We start from the raw sequence: 19049 nt of genomic DNA on the forward strand, positions 1-19049 counted from the left end.
GAATCAATAATTATTCACTATGCCATTTGAACTCCCTAAGAGCATCCTTAACTCCGTCCCGGATTTGGGCCGCAAGTCCCCTCCACGTCATCATTCCCTCAAATTAGGGGTTTCAGGCCACAACTTTATTAAACCCCGCAGGTCACAACTCGGGCCACAACTCAGGCCACAACTATTCATTTGCACTATTCACAACATATTTTAATCGTAAAGTAGATTACGTTGAACAATTAAAACCGGAAAAATTCATTGTTCAGTCAGAAAATAGGAAAAGAAAATTACAAATCCTAGAAAAAAGAACTACATTTTCTTCATTTGAGCGCGAAGGTATTCGATCATCTCACGGTGCAATTCGAGCTCGTACTCCGACATTCTCGAGGTATCCCTCGATGTCAACTCCGTCAGCTGGCCCATCCGCAACGTAATACTCATATCCGACATAGACTCTGATATCTTGTTCAAGGAAGGATTGGGTGGCGGCGGCGGCATAGCGGAGTAGCTCGCAGTTGCCTTCCCCTTTGCTTTCCTCTTTGCCGCCTTTGTGCCCATCGGACGGCTTTCAGTACCAGGAGATGAGAGGAAGAAGTCCCCGTCTGTCACGTTGAGGTCGATTGGCGGACCTCCTTCGCTCGAAGTGTAGTGTCCGGCGGCGACTTTGGTTCTCTTCGTCGCCGCTTCAGCCCCACCGGTGTACTTTGGGCTCTTCTCGACAAGCTTCCAAATGTCGAAGTACTTGAAGTGCTTCTTCCCGTCAGCGAAGTAATCTGCCTTGGCCTTGTCCACAAGGTCCATCTCGCTGTGCCCGCTCGGCCACATCCGGACTACGTTAGTCCACTTGCCATTCCACTTGTTAATCTCCTTCTGCACCCGACCCCAATGCTTGCGTAGCTTCACATAGGTACGCTCGAACGAGCCTTCGGGTCGACCAGCGTTGTACTTATCTGCAATCCGCTGCCAGAACGCTTTGCCGCTTTGCTGGTTGCCAACCACAGCGTCCTCGGAGACATCGACATTGTTCTTGGCCAGCCACATTGTCTCCTGCGGACTATACTTCTTTGGTCCATCCTCATCGGCAACCTTGCCCTTGCCCCTCCGTGGAGCGGGCTCCATATCGCTGATATCGTACTCATCAGTGCTAACTTGCGATTCCATGTCCATATTGGTAGGCAGCCAAGGACTAGGCGTTGCATCTGGGTCGGGTGTCGACGGCACTTGCCAGTTCTGGGAGTTCATGAAATCGTCCATCTGGCGTTGGTCGCTGTTAAACCAATCAATAGAACTCAAAAAGTGTTGAAATGCTAGAGGATTGAGAGTGAGAGTTTGTGTGGAAAAGTATTAACAATGAAGCAAATATAGTGTATAAATAGAAAAAATAAATAAATAAATAAAAATTCGTGGAGACTTGCGGCCCGGTCCGAACGCAATTAACGCCGGGACGGGCCGCATGGGCTGCGGCACGGGCACGCATAACGCCGGCCGGGACGGGACTCGGGAGCGGCCCCGGGACGCAACTGTGTCCTCGGGACCGTCCCAGGCCGGGGCGCAAGTGGCTCGAACGCTGATTTCGGGCCGGGACTCGCGAGTTGCGGCCCAGCCCCGTCGCGTTAAGGATGGCCTAAAATTTTGTTGTGCGGAAGAATTGCCTATTCAAACAAATGGGCCCATATGCCATTTGCTATTGGAATGGCTTGTAGACGTATTTCATTGAACCCTATATTTCTAATTGTGTTGACTTATTTTGGATAACATATATTCTTAATCTCACTGTATTTCGTTTATCACTAGAATTAGTACTAAAATGTTATTATTTGTTGTACCTACCTATATTCAAATTTATCCAATATTCCTGATCAAAACTCCAACACTTTTCCTTTTGATCTGTTCCTAATGAAATCTGCTTGGATGGACGAAACAATAATGGAAATATTAAAATAGAATCGTATAATTGTTAATACATTGCCCAAGATATGCTCATACAACGAAAAAAACATGTGTATAAAATTATATACCCCTAGATGCAAAAATTAAATCAGATATAAGCATATTTGCATAACAAAAATTACTCCCCTACTACTACTAGTATAATTGAAGGTTTTTCGGATTATGAAGCATAACTATACAAACAGTTAGGATCCGTAAAAGCGCAGTGGTTTGTGCATCAAGTATGTGGCCCCCACTATCCTTCCCCAATATAAAGTGTGATGATTATTCTTCGTTTTAGAATCATAACACGATAGCAGAGTATAGTACTGAAGTAGTATCAAAGAGAGAGAGAATGAGGCGGATTGATTACCTATCGATGAGAGCCGAAGCAGAAGCCGCTGCATTGTTGGACGCCGACTTGAACGAGCTCAAGGCTGCCGCCACAAAACTCCTCAGCCACGCCTCCGATTTCGGCGCCGGCACCTCCTTTTTCAAATGGCTCGCCTCCTTCGCCGCCATGTGAGCTCCAATTGTTCAATTCCTCCTCCAAAGTTCGTCAATTAATTAAGATCTGATTGAATTGAAAATTTGTGGTTATATTAACTGCAGATACCTATTGATCCTGGATCGGACGAACTGGAGATCGAACATGCTCACCTCGCTCCTCATCCCCTACATCTTCTTCAGTTTGCCGCACTCGCTCTTCAAATTTCTGAGGGGAGAGGTCGGTACGTGGATCGCCTTCGTCGCGGTGGTGCTCCGCCTCTTCTTCCCCCGCCACTTCCCCGATTGGCTGGAGATGCCGGGATCATTGATTCTCCTGCTCGTGGTTTCGCCGGAGTTCTTCGCTCACACTCTCAAACATGACTGGATCGGAGTAGCGATTTGTCTCGCGATCGGGTGTTATCTGTTGCAGGAGCACATCAGAGCAAGTGGCGGATTCCGGAACTCGTTAACGCAGAGCCATGGCATATCCAACACATTGGGGATTATCCTCCTCTTGATCTTCCCTATTTGGGCTCTGCTAACACGTCTCCTTTGATACTCACACAAAAATGGACATTATTAGATTTATTGGCAACATTATTAGATTTATTATATTTAGTCTAATTTTTATTACGTACATACATCCATCAATACTGCCCATGAATTTTAGGTATATTGTCAAAAATATACCGTATACATATATGTATTGAATTTATTACCAAATTTACTAAATCTGTGAGCGTTACACTCGTTTAAAATTTATGCATGTTTAACTTTGTTTATATATTTACTCTGATTTTTAAGCATTAAAAATTGTTATTGATATTTTTAAGTTCACAATTTTTGTAAAAGTCAAAACTTAATTTGCTCGTTTGCTCTGTAAACTTCACATAAATTAATAAAATGACAAATTGTTCTTTGATTTTTCTTAAATTTATAAAATAAAAATCAATTACAATTTTTTATGTATTATATACAAACTTAAATGTATAAATAAAACAAACAAAGCTAAAAATGTATTAAATGAGAGTGTGATGTTCATGGATAGTGCTCACATAAGACATGTAGCATATAATTTCCCTATACATAGTAGTATTATCATAATGAAATTGTTCACCATCTAAAATATTGTAATCCATTCAAAATTGAAAAAAATATGAACCAAATTTAAAATCCATGGAACACACAGGATGTACACCAAGATATAAATAGTATTCCTGGTTATTCACGCCAAGATATTTTTCACTAGTTTCAGGTATGTTAAATAAATCTCTAAATATTTTCGCCCAATCACATTTTGGTTTTTCTATGGTCTCACCATCATTTCATTAAACTCTAATTTTATTTATAAATCAGATTTTTAGCTGATGGAAAGAGAATTTTCCGTTGATAATTTTGTCTCTCGGTGATGAACATAATAGGACGACGAGTATGATCCATTTGTTATAATTGCTTATAAAATTACCAGTAGTTAAAATCAAATTCTGTTTTAAACGATAAATTACGAAATTTTAAAGAATTTTAATTATCTCTTTGACCAAATTGTGGTTGTATACGACTATATGTCGATACTATTGAAGTGAAATTTTATTTAATCTATTGCTTGTTTGATTGCATTATTGTGATGCCACGTTTGAAAAGGTACTAGTGTATTGGCATGTCCAATTGGGTAGTGTTACTTACTCCAACTACATTTCTATTTGACCATATTTCAGTGTGATCTTTTATAGATAAAAGAAGGGCAAATGTTCAAAATGTGTTCTAAATTCCTAATCTAATATTGTTATTTAATGTTTATTCTCTAATTACTGATTGTTGGTTGATGATTTTCGATAAGCACATGTAAACATAAGATATTTTCATGATAAAGATCTTAGATTCATACATTTTTTAATTCCATTTTTGACAATGAGACATAAGCTTATTTTGTAGTAAAGTTTTGGAAACAATTTTGGAATGGTAGGAAACAAGTGATGGATACCATCACGGATATCACCTCTGTGAATTACCGGATGGAGCACTTGAAAATATATGGCGAAAGCCTTTTCGTGGCGGGCACGACCACCCTTACCAACACCAAAGATGTGGAAGATCTCATGGATATGTCGATCAATTATGTAGACGAGAAATATCATAGTTTTGACCATCTGATACCGGAAGACCGGGATGGGAGTGTCATAGTCATCGAAGCAGCATTGCCCTTCATTGCAGCAGATGATGGGATAACTATACGGTCTATACCATTTCGTAGCAGTAGACGCACATATGAGAGTACTATAATATCGTTTCTTGGAAGCAAACGTCTAGCGTTGGAATGGCGCACGGCCTTCACAACGACAACACCAGTTAGGGCTTCAGGTAGAGTTGTCGTGCCGGCGAGAAGCAAAGCTATAGTGGATTATGTTGGGATAAGGGGCAGTTGTCGTTTGCCTTTTGATTACCAACGAAGCGACATGTACTTCCTCAACCCCAATATCCTCGAACGTCGTAAGTTGAATTGCACTGATGGTTCTTATCATGGAGTCAGTTGTTATAACTTCGAATTTTGTATAAGATTGGTTTAGTCGATTTGAAGTTGAAGTTTACTTTAGTATTAGAATATTTTAATTTAGAAAACTAAAGATAACTATTCAAAATTTTCTCTGCTTTTACCATTTATTCTCCTCTCTCAGTGATAAGATTGCATTTGATTTGTATTGACGTTTTACAACTTTTTTGAATCTAATTAGTATATAATTTTTTACCATACAAATATATATTCATAATTATTAGTACTATTTTATAATGTGACTATTTTTTATAGCAGAATTATACTACTAGCTGATTTTGCTTGCTTGAAAACTTTTAAAAGACAAGAAATTTCTCCTACTCCATCCACGGATGTCCGATTTTTCCCCAATAAAAATAATTAAAGGGTCCTCACATCAATTAGTAATCATTCCCTAAAGTTATGAAAATAAAATAGAAATCAAACATAATTTTATACTCCAATAATCAATCCAATAATTATGGAATTGATGATAATCAGAGATTTTGATATTTGTAGAAGAACTAATTGCGTGATCAATATCACAGTATAACGAGTTGCTAATAAAATCAAATATTTTGTTTATGAAATAAATTGTTAGATGTAAATGAGGCAATGAGTCGATAAAAACATAAAATTTAAATGGACTAAATACAAATTGGTATTCCCTTGGTCTATTATTAGAAATTTCATTTCTTTTTTTTTTTTGACTCGGAGTATATTAAGAAAAGTGATTGAAAAAAAGTAGTAGAATGTGAGTTTCATTTATATAATTATATACTTCATATTAATTTTAAATGAAATGTAAGTAAAATTGGCTAGTAAAATGCGAGATCAAGTAATATTATTTATAGTATAAATGAACTAAGACTATATTTGCGAATAGACCAAACGGAATTACAATTGAGATGCCACTTTTCTTGTTTATATTATTTTTTTAGAGTAGATGTCACATTTAAATAATGATATGAAATTTTAGAGAAATACATTTTGTGTGTTAAGTGAAAACAGAGACGGATCTAGCTATATGTTAAAGGGCAAATGCCCCCTCCAATTACCCCATTTCTATATAAAATATGTATTATAAAATTTATTTATTCTATTTTTTCATTAAATGCTCCTCCTAAAACTCTTTAATTTTTACTCGTAAATTTTTTGCCCTCGTCCGCCCCTGAGTGGAAATATACATATTTTTTTAAATAAACTTAAAAGAAGAGTAGACATTGTCGTTTTTATTTTCAATTACTTACCATGAATGTTATTTTCAATTGTAAACCCATGTTAAATCTTAATGATATAATCAATAAAAATTACTCCTACTACCAGATAAATAATGTTTTTTTCTCATTAAGAAAAGCAAAGAAAGTTTTTAAAGCTAAAACCTGAATTCTGTTAGTGTTGGGCCGAAGCCCAGTGGAGGTGAATTAGGGCAAAAAGGAATGCCATTATAAGTAGTACCTGCATCTCATTTCCCTCTGCCATCAATCATTCACCGATTCATGCTATAATCTCCAGTTTCAGGTACTTTAAATCAATCTCTGATTTCTCTCCAATCATATTTGTTTTTCAATTATCTCCCCATCATTTTCACCATCTCGGTAATTATCGAATCCATTTCGTTTTCCCCTTTATAAATCGTTTTTTTTGATGAATCGTGTTTCTCGGTGATGAACAAATCATGATGACGAGTCTGATCGAAATCCATTCGTTATTACATCGTGAGGACAAAACGAGGCATTTGTCTGAGAGAATCTCCATTTCACACTCTTCTTCCTTCGATCTCTTCTGTTTCAATTCATTTTTTATATTTTGGTGAAGTTTATTCTTTTTTGGGGCATAATGAGGATTTCTTATTAGTCTGAAGTTTGGTTGATTGATATATAACCTCCTACTCATTCTGAATGCCCCCCATTCAATTAAATAATTTTTCTATTATACATTTTATTTTGTTGACAATTTAAATCGAAATTTCGAATAATTTAGTTTATTTGTTTCACATTATTTCACGTTTGAAAAAAAAGTACTCGAGTATATGCAGGCCCCAATGGCCAATGTTATGGCTTGTCTTGTACTCGACCCAAAATTGTAATGATGTCTATTCAATCCTGTTTCAAAATAAATTCTTAATTCCGTATATTGTGGAGTAATTTTATAGGGGTTTACTATCTAATTATTTCACATAAGTTATTGTGAATTGTGGCAATGATGAGAAACTCATAAATACTATAGCTTGAGATGCTCTCTATAATCCTTCTCATTTTGTTTGGGATTGGGAGGTAACTGTGATTATTTTTCAAGCACTTTTGAGCCATGGTCAAATTTTTATATGTTAATTATATTTCGATAAAATTAATAAGTACAGTATATTCTTATTGTTACCAGATGTTAGTCAAGTGTTCATTAGTTTTTGTTATTGAATGCTGTTACATTTCTGGGAAAGTGAAGATAGAGAAGGAAGATGGTGGATGGGTTTCTCATCTCTCATTGTACCTTTTCTTGTAGGTGTTCATCGTTGCTTGATGATCAAATACGATGATCATCCGAGCTTCATCTGAACTCAACATTGTGTTGAATAGATTCTTGTTTTATTATCTTTTATTGCTATAATTTTTATAGTTCACCAGAAATTGGCAGGTGTTTAATGCTTCATTGTGTGCTTAGACCGTTGAATTTTCTGGTATAATCAAGTGTTCATCGTTGCTCTTTAATCAAATCCTTATGATTTATGAGCTACATCTGGACACAACATTGTCTGTCATTCTTCTTAGTAGAATTTCTAATACTATTGATTTTAGTCCTTAATATAAAATCTGAGTCGTCTGTTATCTTTTAACAAGTAGTAGGAGTACTAAATCTTGCCGTATTTAGTGAGATTTATATGGAACGTAATTATTCTTAAATATAATACAATTAACATGAAACCATGGTTTGAGTTGGGGCCATTTGCACGATTGGTTGAATTCAGAATTTGTACACAGTTATATTAACAGTGTCAGTACAAATAAAATATTTTACCAGTGATTATAACTCATCGACCTTCCATATTTCTTCTGTTTTCTCTTTCTTCTAATCGATTCTAATTGAGAGAGGGCTCTCCTTTTTAGGGTTTGGTAGGTTAGTAGTAGAGGCGGCTTCTTTTTTATTTTTCACACTATTCAATTAGTTTTAAATTCATTTTTTGTATTCCATTTATATTGTACTTATCTTTTTTCACTTTATTTATTTGCCGATCATTATATTCATATATTATATATTTTAAAGTATTCCAATATAATTTTGTTAGTGATACAAAATATATTCATTTTTCCTAAATAATATATTTTTTTAATCTTTTAGTAGTTATTATTATTAATATGTGAGAAGTCTATTTAATATTATAATTTTTTTTGAACCTATAATTTTTTCGTGCAGTATTGGAGTATTAAAAAATTATTGATATTGATATTGATATTTAAATAATGAAATTTAAAATTTAATTTTATAAAATTAAATCTTGAGTGAACTACATAAAAGGTCTGTTTGTGTCACTGCATGCCCCTAGAGGAAAAAAAAACCTCCTCACAATCCTATTTTTAAATATAATCACATATCGTATATCTGTAGCTATTTTTAGGACCAAAATGCCCAAAGTCCTGAATGGTATTTTTGGCAAACCCTAAATTCGTTGACATGAATTTTGTCACATTTTTGCCAGCAACTTCTTATGTGATATCCTAATAAGTTTTGGTACTTCACACGTGATTAAAATTTTGTCCATATTTCTACACAAAAAAAACTTCTTATATTTCTCTATTTCTAGTTAGTGGTAACAATATACGAGTACTACATATATCATGTAGGAAATTCATTGAGAAACAATAAAAATTATGGAAAAATAAAGTTATTTATGAAATAAAATCTGAATCAGTAATACATAGAATTAAAAAAATAGTATTTCATATTTTATCAAATGATACAATAATTATTTTCTTGAAAACATTGACATTAAAAATATTATTTTGTTATATATCATGGAGCTAATTTGTTAATCTAAGCCTAATTTTAATACTATTTTATATTTATTGATATCTTATTGAGAATTTTAATTTAGTTTCAACTGAAATTTTTAACATCATATGAATATATAGGGTTTATTAATAATAGTATCTAAAATTAAGACCATGTAAAGTTATAAATTAATACTGCAAAATTGGATATTTTCATAATAAATAAAATTGATCGATAAATCAAGGTATAAAAAACAAACAAAAATTAGGAAAAATAGAAAACATTAAAAAAGTATAAGAAAATGAGTCTTATGAGGAAGAAAGGGTCTCATTTTATTAATTTCATATTAATTAATGCAGTTAATGATAAATGTATATTATGAAAAAAATTAGAAACTGTAAATAATGATAAAAATGTTCGAGAAATGATAAAGTACCAGAACTTATTAGAAAATTACATAAGAAGTTTCTGACAAAAATGTCCGAGAAATCACGTGTCAACAATATAATGGAATGACAAAAATGCCCTTTTAGGCCTTAAGGGCATTTTAGTTAGAAAAAACAAGATATGTGATTATGTTTAAGGTTAGTTTTATGGAGGTATTTTTTTTCCCTAGGGGCCTGCAGTGAGACGAACGGAAATGTTAGAGACTTTTTATGTAGTTCGCTTTTAAATCTAATATTGAAATAAAGAAACAAAGTGAAGGATGACAAAAGGAAAGAAGAATGATAATTTTGAAATAATATCAGATTTAGTACATCACTGAAATAATATCATATTTAAAATGTAAAAAGATCAAATTGCCCAAACAGCCTAAAAGGGTATTTTCGTCACGAAATAGTGAAAAATGACCGTTTTCGAGATAAACGTTTAGTCCAGGGTTGTCTGGGGATATTTTGAAAGTTCAGGGTTCATTGGCTAGATAAACGCATAGTCCATGGACTATTTTTGTAGTTCACTCTTTATTTTATTACCAGTTATGCATTAATTTTTCTGCCGTCCCATATATTCCTATTTTTATGGAACGGGAGGAAGTACTTAGTATTTTGCAGATGTGGTATATGTGGAGGTTTCTCTGCCAAAGAATATCGACAATGGAGAAAATGTGTCCTTTGAAAACCAGGTTGCAATGATTCAGAGGGTGCAGGTGCATATGAACATTTATTTGATTGAATGATTTAATTTAGAGTTGACATAGAAAAGAAGGGCCCATGCATCTGCTTGTTTACTAAAGAGAAACATTATGTACAGTTACTTGCACCTTCTTAGTGGAAGCTTATACATCAAAATTCTTTTCTTTCACAACATTGGAAGCTTATACATCAAAATTCTTTTCTTTCACAACATTTTTATCTCTCTTTTCTCTTGTTTATACAAGACACCGACAACAAATTGAACACTCTAATCTGTATAGTGATGCTATCAGCTTACATAAATCACACTGAGTTTCAAATATAAAGAAGTAGAGACTACAAAGATTGAAACCTGTCACTATTTGGTAGCACAATTGCCAACCAAGAGAAATAATACGAAAGGACACACATAGTAGTCAATTGCAACCATATACCTGCATCCTCCGCGCTCTCATCTTCTGGTGTTGTGATGACGATGATCCCACCAACTCAAGGTGAGGCAGCAGCCACAACCAAGGTTGAGCACGCAGCTCCGATCAGTATATAGCTCATGCAGGTCCTTTGGATGAATCTGTAAATTGCATAAACTCTGAATAGCCCATTACAGTGTTGGAGAAACATCATATCATGCGTGTACACTACTGCACCAACAGTCATCAGCATAACAGATGTGCCAGCTTAATGCACAATGACTACATATGAAGCATTTGCTAGCTTCACCGTATTTTGTACATTCTCCTCCTCACTTCTTGCCTTCTCCTAATCTCTCTACTTCTCTTCACTTGATCTTTTACCAAAAGTCTCCACAGGAACATAGGCCCCCTTCAAAATGGTGAAACCTTAAAGAATCCCTTACAATGATTTGTATACCTATGAATTTTGCTATAAACTTAATGGTGTTATGACAATCTCCACAGATCCTCAAGTTCTTGAAGACCCTAATGGATGATTCACCTCTCAAATTGAGTATCCCAAAAGCAACAGCCAGCTTTTCACTATGATTACACAAACTATCCTCCTGTTCTTCTCCATCCAAATCTTGTAGAACAAATTCCGTATTAGGATATAATCCTGCTAATTTCATTTTCACACGTACATCATCCAGAAACTTATAGATGTCAGCGCTCTTATCGTTATTTTTATCACCAACAACAAATGTGTGCACCCTATTGTTTACTCGAATCCAGCTGCAACCAGGCACTTTCCTGATTCCTCTGTCTCTCATCAATCTCCTAACCTCAGAGGCTTCACCCCACTCTTTGGCAGTAACAAGGATGTTGAAGAGTAATACATAATTTCCGGGGTTGTTTGGTTCTATCTCAAACAGTCTTTGCGCAGCAACACGCCCTAGTTCAACATTCTTATATATCCGGCATGCTCCAAGCAAAGCACCCCAGGCGGCTGCAGTTGGTTCTACTGGCATTTGTTGAATGAAATTATGGGCCTGAACTAAGCGACCACCGCGACTGAGAACATCAACCATGCAAGAATAGTGTTCTGCATCAGGTTCAACTTGATGGTCTTTCATCATTGAATGAAAAATCGATAGTCCCTCGTCTACCATCTGTGCATGGCTACAACCAGATAGAACACCTGTGAAAGTAACAGAGTTTGGCTTCACTCCTGAGCCAACCATCTCATTAAAGAGTGATAATGCTTTCTCTCCTCTCCCATGCATTGAGTTTGCAATAATACATGTGTTCCACGCAACAGTATCCCTCGATGTCATTATACTAAAAAGTCGATTGGAGGCTTCTACGTCGCCACCCTTGGCATATATTAGCACTAGAGCGGTACTGGCTGCCAGATCCTCCGTAAAACAATGTCTAGTTATATATCCATGGACCTCATTTCCTCCTCTCCATGCTTCTAAAACAGTACAAGCAGTTAATGCGCTTGTAACTGTGATTTGATTAGGTTTGCACCCTAGTCGTTGCATGTCTCTAAGCACCTCAAGCGCTTCTTCTGCTTTTCCATTATCAGCACAGCCAGAAATGACTGAGTTCCAGGAAACACGATCAAGCTTGACTCCTCGGCTTCTCATGCGATGAAATGTATCAAGTGCTTTCTCACCCTCACCATTTGCAAAATACGCTGACATAATAGCATTCCACGACGCAACATCAGGTTGTGGCATGCTAGTAAACACTGATTCAGCTTGCTTGATACTCGAGCAACTCGAATACATATCGACCAGAGCACTACTCACAAACTGATTCTCTCCCATCCCATTCTTGAGAGCAAAACCATGTATCTCACGACCCGAATGCAAATACTTCAAGCGCGAGCAAGCAGGAACCACAGAGGACAATGTCATCGAATTCGGCCTAACTCCACCCACAACCATATCACGGAAAGCATGAAGCGCCGCCTTCGGAAGCCCACAGTTGACACAGCACGAGCAAAATGATGTCCAAGTAATGACATCCTTGATTCTCAAATCTGCAAATACTTGCTCCCCACCAGTAAAGTACTTGCATTTACCATACATATCAATCAGAGCATTCCCTATAAGCAAATCCGAGCTAACCTTATACTTCAAAGCATCAAAGTGGACTTCTTTCGCCTTTGACAAATCCCCTGAAATCGCACAGGCCTTGGCAGCAGCTAAGATAACAAACTTATCAAGACTTATCTTTCCACTGTTTTTCACTTCAGTGTAAAGCTTGGTCGCGTCTCTACTTCTTCCAGTCTTGGTATAAGCTGAAATTAATAATGTCCAAGACTGCACATCTGGTTCGGGTATTCCGTCGAACAGTTGGCGGGCACGCTCTAAATCTCCCAAGTTGATAAACTTCTTGATGAATGTAGAATTTAAATGTGACGGGAGACCAGTGGGTACTTTTCGGAGCATTTTATTGCCAACATCGAGCGAAGAACAAGTAGAAGCGCCGCTGCCGAGATTGATCTAACCCATCTCAGACTGAATGCCAATTGAGCTCAAATTCTTCATGATCATGAATGTTTTTTTCTTTTTGGTATTTATATTTTGTTTAATTCATGACACGTGGACTATGGCCTAAAATTGTTGGTTTTTGGTTGGGCTTTTCATTGATACGGAGTACTAATTAATTTTTTCTTTTGGCCCAATATAAATTATTGTGCTATCTACTTAAGACCTTAAGTTGAGTAGTACAATAAATTCATATAAAAAAATTTATTTAAACAATTTAATTTAATTTAAAAGAAACCATATAATTTTGGCGAAAACTCCTATTGTGAAATTAATTTAAAAAGTGAGTCTAAAGACTAAAGAGAATGACCAAATTCATAAGTAGGACTAAGTTGCTGGTTTCATACAGAATATTTACATATTTAATATTGTGTCCACTTATAATAAAAATAAAGTTTTAGAAAAAAGAAACCTATATTTAAAAATACTAAAAATAAACACTTAACGGCCGAACATGCCTTAATAGCACTACTCTATATTTTAAGCCGATCCCTAATAGTACTATATAGCATTCGTAATTCAATATATTACTATAAAATTTGGTGAATTTAATGAATAGACATAGGTAGGGTAATTAGTTATTAGTAGGGGCCAATTGTTAGCGGTCGAATTAAACCCCAATTTCAACTTTGTTATAAAACGTTTGATAAACGAATCTAGCAATAGCATTAGGAACAATGCGCCACTACACTAATAAACTAAATATATATACAAATAATTTCAAACTTTAGGGTATGTAGGGTATATATCCTCCAAAACAATAAAGCTACGGTGTATATTAAATATTTGCTTCCTACAAATTTAAACCACTAAAAAGATTCTCCTTTCATACTTCACTACTTCACTTGTGGTGTATATGAATATTATCTTCCTCCCTTATTCTATTTCATTTTGTACAAGTGCTTCCTTTTTCCTTTTTGTGAAACGAGTTATTTATTCAAACGGAAAACATGAAGCTTTGCAGGGAATTTAGTAGTAAGATTTAAGGCGTGAAAGAGAACTATGTATACATTTACGCGTATGTGATAAAAATAATAATAATAACGATAATTCTAATACTAATATGGAGTACTATTAATAATATTTTGTATTCTATGTAAATTTTAATAATTGTATCTTTATTTGTTATATAGTACTCCCTCCGTGCCATGTTAACGGAGGTGTTTCATTTCTTGCATTCGTTTTGGAAATCTAAGAGTAATAAATAGTTAAAGTGGGGAAAAAATAAAGTTTCTCTACATCATTTTCTCTCTTCCTTTACTTTTTTTTCCACTTTAATTATTTATTATTTTTATTTTTCTAAAACGAGTGCAGAAAATGAAACGTCTTTATTAAGAAAAAGATTCACTTCCGATTATGGGGTATTATTTGAAAATGGATGGTGATGTAGTTTTGTAGATGGCTAATTAACGTTTATATTTTGAAGGAAATGCAGTACTATATCATTGTACCCTATCTAAGCTTAAAAAAATTGAATTTAAATGAGTTCCATCAAAATATGTTAAAAAGGAAAAAGTGGGTAAATATGGATTTTATGTCAGTGTTTCAGTGTGTCCCTTTCAAATCCGACACATGGATATTATTATGGAGATGTAAGATGTTTATTTGATTATTATGTTCATTACAATGATAGAAACATTCATTTAACATGACACAAACATTCATTAACCAATTTTTCTCTAAAAGGGAGAAAATTGTTTATCAACGATTATTGCTGGTGGTTTCATTTACAGTATGCATCAGCATCATGGAATATAATACTACTATAGAAAGTGAATAATTAAGGAATAATAAGGTTTATGGTTTGAGGTTGTAAATGATGCCAGATATTACTAAATCAAACTTAATTACAGTATTTGTTTAATGCGTAAAGTATTAATAATATCGCAATCTTGTGCAAAAAAGTACTTTAATTAGTCTACAATCAATGGATCAAATCAATAATAAAATAATGAGTATATATGACCACGACCAAGCCCAAATTTATGTAAAATTGAATTTGAATTACAAGTGTATGAGCAAGTCAAATTTATTAATAATTGGAAACTCAGTATTAAATGTTAATAATTATGATATGAATTAATTTATTCGGCATTAAGGAAAAGGAGAGAAAATGACTTTGGAAAAGGCCATAACTGCACGACACCAATTGCGCCTCTCAACCAATCTCCATTTCCCACTTTGAAGAGTTTATAATTAACTTTGAATTTTGAATTATTTAAAAAACTGAATAAAACGCTGATCGATCATAATTCTCAACTCTCAGAAATTGATGCCTTTTACCCCTCCTCCAAAATTTCCTCCTTTTTTTCAACAAATTTGATGAGAAACGGCTCATGGCGCGGGCGGAGAATTGAATGGCTATCTATAGAGAGAGAAAGAGAGAGGAGTTGTATCTAATTATCTACGAGGGGTTTATGTATGGAAGAATTGCCGGGGGCGGTGGGCACCAGCGCCAGTTTGGCTCTCAGATTGGGGCAGGCCGTTTTCGCTATTGCCTCCTTGCTTTTCATGTGTTTGGATGTCGAGTTCTACAGTTACACTGCCTTCTGGTAATTCTCTCGATTCTCTCTAGATTGTTTCTCTGTTTCTTCTGGTTTTTGTTATAGTGATTGTCTCACGTCGCAATTGTGCTGTATCGATGGTGTATAGATATCAGTGGCTTAATAAGTTAGTATCTGATTTCTTCGATTGTGTTAATTGATGAGAATTGCAGCTTAGGGATTTGGTGTTTCCGATTCTCGACGAACATCGTCTTAATTTTAGTCTCTCTCTGCCCCTTTTGTGTCGGTGGCGAATAATTGGCTGACAGCTATCGTTTTGACATTTTTGTGCGGCATTATTGAGAGTGGAAATTGATGGTAATGGTTGTTCCACATAGGGCCAAAAGATAGGAAAACCAAACTTTAGGGCATACATGTTTTTGAGGGGGAATGTTCTTTTTTATCCCTGCTGTGCTACTGTTGTTGGAAACATTTTTCTTATGATGAACTATGATCATCAGATTCATCACTGTGTTTATCCACTATTTATATGTATGCACCTTGGTATTTAGTGGCTGATGGTTTCTCTGGTCATCAAAACAATAACACATGGTGCAATATACCTACCACTTTTGGGTTGCTTAAGGATGGATGAGTGAGATTTTTGGCAATGATATGGAGTTAGAAGTTAGAACCCCACCATATGTAGATATTTTTAAGTGTGGTTTGCTCCTTTTCTCTGCTTTGTGGCTAGAGAAAAGTGGGCTTCCGCAGTAACTTTAGTTGATTCAATTGTCCAACAAGAAGCTGTGGCAACAAGGTTTTGAGAGATTTAATTGAATAATGTGTCTATTCCATGAAGGGGAGCAACTAAGAGAGAGCAATTAGTTCTAGTAGACCGTTTACTCGCCAAGATGGACTTTTGTAGTTGAACTCTGCTCTAGTAATAAAATTGTAGTCAGACTTATCAGTGAAACTGTGGTGGCACTGGATCTGAATGTAGTTGAGTCTATTCAAGTTCACTTGAAAGCATGATTTGCTTCATCTTTGCTGTTAGTTACCTTGATTGAAATGTTGCTCCCATATATATGTCTTTTAATTGTCTAAATTCTGGTTGCAGCTTCTTGGTAACGATTATGGGGTTGGTAATCCCGTGGAGCTTGACATTGGCAGTGGTGGATGTGTTTTCAGTTTTCGTTAAACGCCCAGCTCGTCAGCCTGGGATTCTCTCAATTGTCGTCATAGGTGATTGGGTAAGCATCTCATCGTATGATACGACTTCATCATATCTAGTTACATTGAATAACAATGTTATTCTGTAGGTGCTTTCGTTTCTATCGCTGGCTGCATCTTGTTCAACTGCAAGCGTGACTAGCCTTCTGCTTGCTTCGGGAGGATTCTGCGGCGTAAAGTTATGCACGAGATATCAACTATCCGCAGCTATGGCCTTCTTATCGTGGTTCCTATCCTTATCCTCCTCACTCTTCAATCTATGGCTTCTTCCATCTCTCTAATTTATCCACACACATCACATATATGAATATATGTACAGATCAAAATGGGACATTTCCTACAAGAATTTTGTTTTCTATACTTGATCCCAGTTGGTAGTATTGTTCATTGTAGTGTTGCAACTGTACAGATATAGTATGGTACATGTAATAAAGAGAGTGGAATTATGTAACTTTGATTGGAAAGCAGAATTGTCAGCAAGCTTTGCGTTAAAATGCAGGAACACACATGAACCAAGTGTTAATTCTTCATTACTATTCTAGGACTTCATTTTTGTCCCTTCGAAAAACATGGGCAACAATAGATAGGCGGATGTAGACGTTTTTGTCTTGTTTTAGTAATAATGGCTGATATTGAAATAGCCATATGTCAATCTCACTTTAATTTGGTTTTTTTCTTAGTACTAATTGGATGTCGGCAGATTATTTTATTAATTGGTTGATTAGCTCTTTGTTTTGAGCTGTTTATAATTGTGTTATAAAGATGTTTTAACAAACTTCACTTTCTAGAAGTGACTAGTTCGAATGTGCGAATAGATTCAGTATTCAATAACCATATGAAAAGAAATGGCATTCATTTATTTGGACGGCAAGTGAGCGGGGAGAGAAAAACGGAGAGGTAAAAATAAATAATTATTGTTTTTTTTTTTATGAAATTGATTTTGTAATGGGAATGGTATTTAAAAAGGTACTACTATTAAACTTCTTTAATTTTGACTAGGATTTTTACATTTTCTTCGCACAAAAAGATAAAATGTTTTTTTTGTGTCCTTTTAAATTTAGTTTTTTTTTTCTCTTGAAATTCAATACTTTTTTAAGAAGTTATATTTACCTTGAGAGAGTATAGGAGAATTACTATATTTTTCTCAATTTACCTCTTATTTTGTGGAGACGTTCTAACCAAAAAAACATGTTATATTGTTATGCCTGGTCAAAACATTGTTTGGGAAGCTTAATCTTTGGATATTGATGTCACTGAATAGTACTATACTCCATGAAGAAATGATCGTAATAACTCTCAGAGAGTGGCAGACAAATTATACAAAAATAGAAGTTATTCCATTCGTGTATGAAAAATAGTCTCATTTATGAACGACATGAGTTTTAATAAAAATTGGTAAAATAAGAAAATTAGAAGGAAAAGTAAATTAAGATTGAGCGTTAAAGAAATAAAAGATAAAAATAAAAGAAAGTTTTAAAAAATTTATCATATAAAAGTACAGACATTTATTTGATTCATACCACTTTGGTGACTTACCACTTAAACAGAGAAAATATTTGTCCGCATGTGTTGGGCCTACAACTTTTTGAATAGTGTAACTTAATTTAAAGTCATAGAATCTGAGTTTGGACCTCATTTCCGCCAAATTATGTTTTAGTTCAATGGAATGTTGAAGATGGGCCTCAGCCCAGTACCAACTGTGTTTGTAACTTAAATCCTGTATTTTTTGTACCCCATCATAGTACTAAAAAACATTCATAATCTGAATAACCAAATTAAAATAAACCGAAATATCAAATTCGATTCGAAATTTTAAGAATTTCCAGATAAGATCATATTCAGTTTTCTTCAAGCTCGGGCCGGCCCCTAACGTCGGGCTTCCAAAATAAACAATCTTTGATAGTTGATACCAAAAGACATAGTATTAAAATTGAATTTGAAGTAGAAGAAGATGATGAAGTCTTACTACATAACATAATAACATTATTGTTGGGACATGGAGGTTGCCGGTTGGTGAGGCTTCCCAAAATACCATCGTATCAAACTGCATTTAATGTAACAAAGTCGGGGGGGTTTTCAGATGCATTAATATTTCTCAACTACTACTATTTTATAAAATTTGTGTGGTGCTGTGGAAACCAAGACTAAAAAATTAATAATTTATTAAACACGAATGCAGCAAAATGTTTGGGCCACTGGGTTTGAAGTTTGAATGAATATGAGATGGACATTCTAATTTCTCAATTGACAACTCATGGATGGAGCACACGTGCATGCATGTATGCGATTGCGACCCACATTAGATCGTGTCCTCTTCTGCACAG

General features: G+C 35.1%; 4 protein-coding genes, 1 long non-coding RNA gene and 2 other non-coding genes across 7 annotated transcripts; 5 read left to right on the forward strand and 2 right to left on the reverse strand.

Annotated features, from left to right (window-relative positions):
* Window positions 1–300: 300 nt before the first annotated feature.
* On the reverse strand, window positions 301–1245 carry LOC125206844. Its single transcript, XM_048106065.1, has one exon. It carries the CDS (start codon window positions 1243–1245, stop codon window positions 301–303), a length of 945 nt encoding a protein of 314 aa, XP_047962022.1.
* Window positions 1246–2237: 992 nt separating this feature from the next.
* LOC125208241 (cold-regulated 413 plasma membrane protein 2-like) lies at window positions 2238–3046 on the forward strand. Its single transcript, XM_048107823.1, has 2 exons — window positions 2238–2442; window positions 2533–3046. The coding sequence occupies exons 1-2, from the start codon at window positions 2276–2278 to the stop codon at window positions 2963–2965; spliced, it is 600 nt and encodes a 199-aa protein (XP_047963780.1). The 5' UTR covers window positions 2238–2275; the 3' UTR covers window positions 2966–3046.
* A 3367-nt stretch (window positions 3047–6413) lies between these two features.
* Window positions 6414–7687, forward strand: LOC125204943. Its single transcript, XR_007173672.1, has 2 exons — window positions 6414–6457; window positions 7439–7687. It is a non-coding gene; the product is annotated as an uncharacterized LOC125204943 (long non-coding RNA).
* On the forward strand, window positions 6596–6687 carry LOC125208708. The gene has a single exon (XR_007174190.1). It is a non-coding gene; the product is annotated as a small nucleolar RNA SNOR75 (small nucleolar RNA).
* Window positions 6768–6837, forward strand: LOC125208745. Its single transcript, XR_007174224.1, has one exon. It is a non-coding gene; the product is annotated as a small nucleolar RNA Z105 (small nucleolar RNA).
* A 2628-nt stretch (window positions 7688–10315) lies between the features above and the next one.
* Window positions 10316–12994, reverse strand: LOC125204308 (pentatricopeptide repeat-containing protein At1g20230-like). Its single transcript, XM_048102916.1, has one exon. The coding sequence runs from the start codon at window positions 12908–12910 to the stop codon at window positions 10847–10849; it is 2064 nt and encodes a 687-aa protein (XP_047958873.1). The 5' UTR covers window positions 12911–12994; the 3' UTR covers window positions 10316–10846.
* A 2180-nt stretch (window positions 12995–15174) lies between these two features.
* On the forward strand, window positions 15175–17205 carry LOC125204820 (CASP-like protein 5C1). The gene is made up of 3 exons (XM_048103559.1): window positions 15175–15561; window positions 16613–16745; window positions 16815–17205. The coding sequence occupies exons 1-3, from the start codon at window positions 15431–15433 to the stop codon at window positions 17004–17006; spliced, it is 456 nt and encodes a 151-aa protein (XP_047959516.1). The 5' UTR covers window positions 15175–15430; the 3' UTR covers window positions 17007–17205.
* Window positions 17206–19049: the final 1844 nt, after the last annotated feature.

Source organism: Salvia hispanica, chromosome 2 (genome assembly GCF_023119035.1).
Source record: "Salvia hispanica cultivar TCC Black 2014 chromosome 2, UniMelb_Shisp_WGS_1.0, whole genome shotgun sequence".
NCBI classification, from domain to species: Eukaryota; Viridiplantae; Streptophyta; class Magnoliopsida; order Lamiales; family Lamiaceae; genus Salvia; species Salvia hispanica.

Coding starts and splice junctions, on each gene's coding strand:
- LOC125206844 (XM_048106065.1), bottom strand. CDS start 1,245: ATGGACGATTTCATGAACTCCCAGAACTGGCAAGTGCCGTCGACACCC.
- LOC125208241 (XM_048107823.1), top strand. CDS start 2,276: ATGAGGCGGATTGATTACCTATCGATGAGAGCCGAAGCAGAAGCCGCT. Junction 2,443..2,532: donor CTCGCCTCCTTCGCCGCCAT/GTGAGCTCCAAT, acceptor TATTAACTGCAG/ATACCTATTGATCCTGGATC.
- LOC125204308 (XM_048102916.1), bottom strand. CDS start 12,910: ATGCTCCGAAAAGTACCCACTGGTCTCCCGTCACATTTAAATTCTACA.
- LOC125204820 (XM_048103559.1), top strand. CDS start 15,431: ATGGAAGAATTGCCGGGGGCGGTGGGCACCAGCGCCAGTTTGGCTCTC. Junction 15,562..16,612: donor TACAGTTACACTGCCTTCTG/GTAATTCTCTCG, acceptor TTCTGGTTGCAG/CTTCTTGGTAACGATTATGG. Junction 16,746..16,814: donor TTGTCGTCATAGGTGATTGG/GTAAGCATCTCA, acceptor GTTATTCTGTAG/GTGCTTTCGTTTCTATCGCT.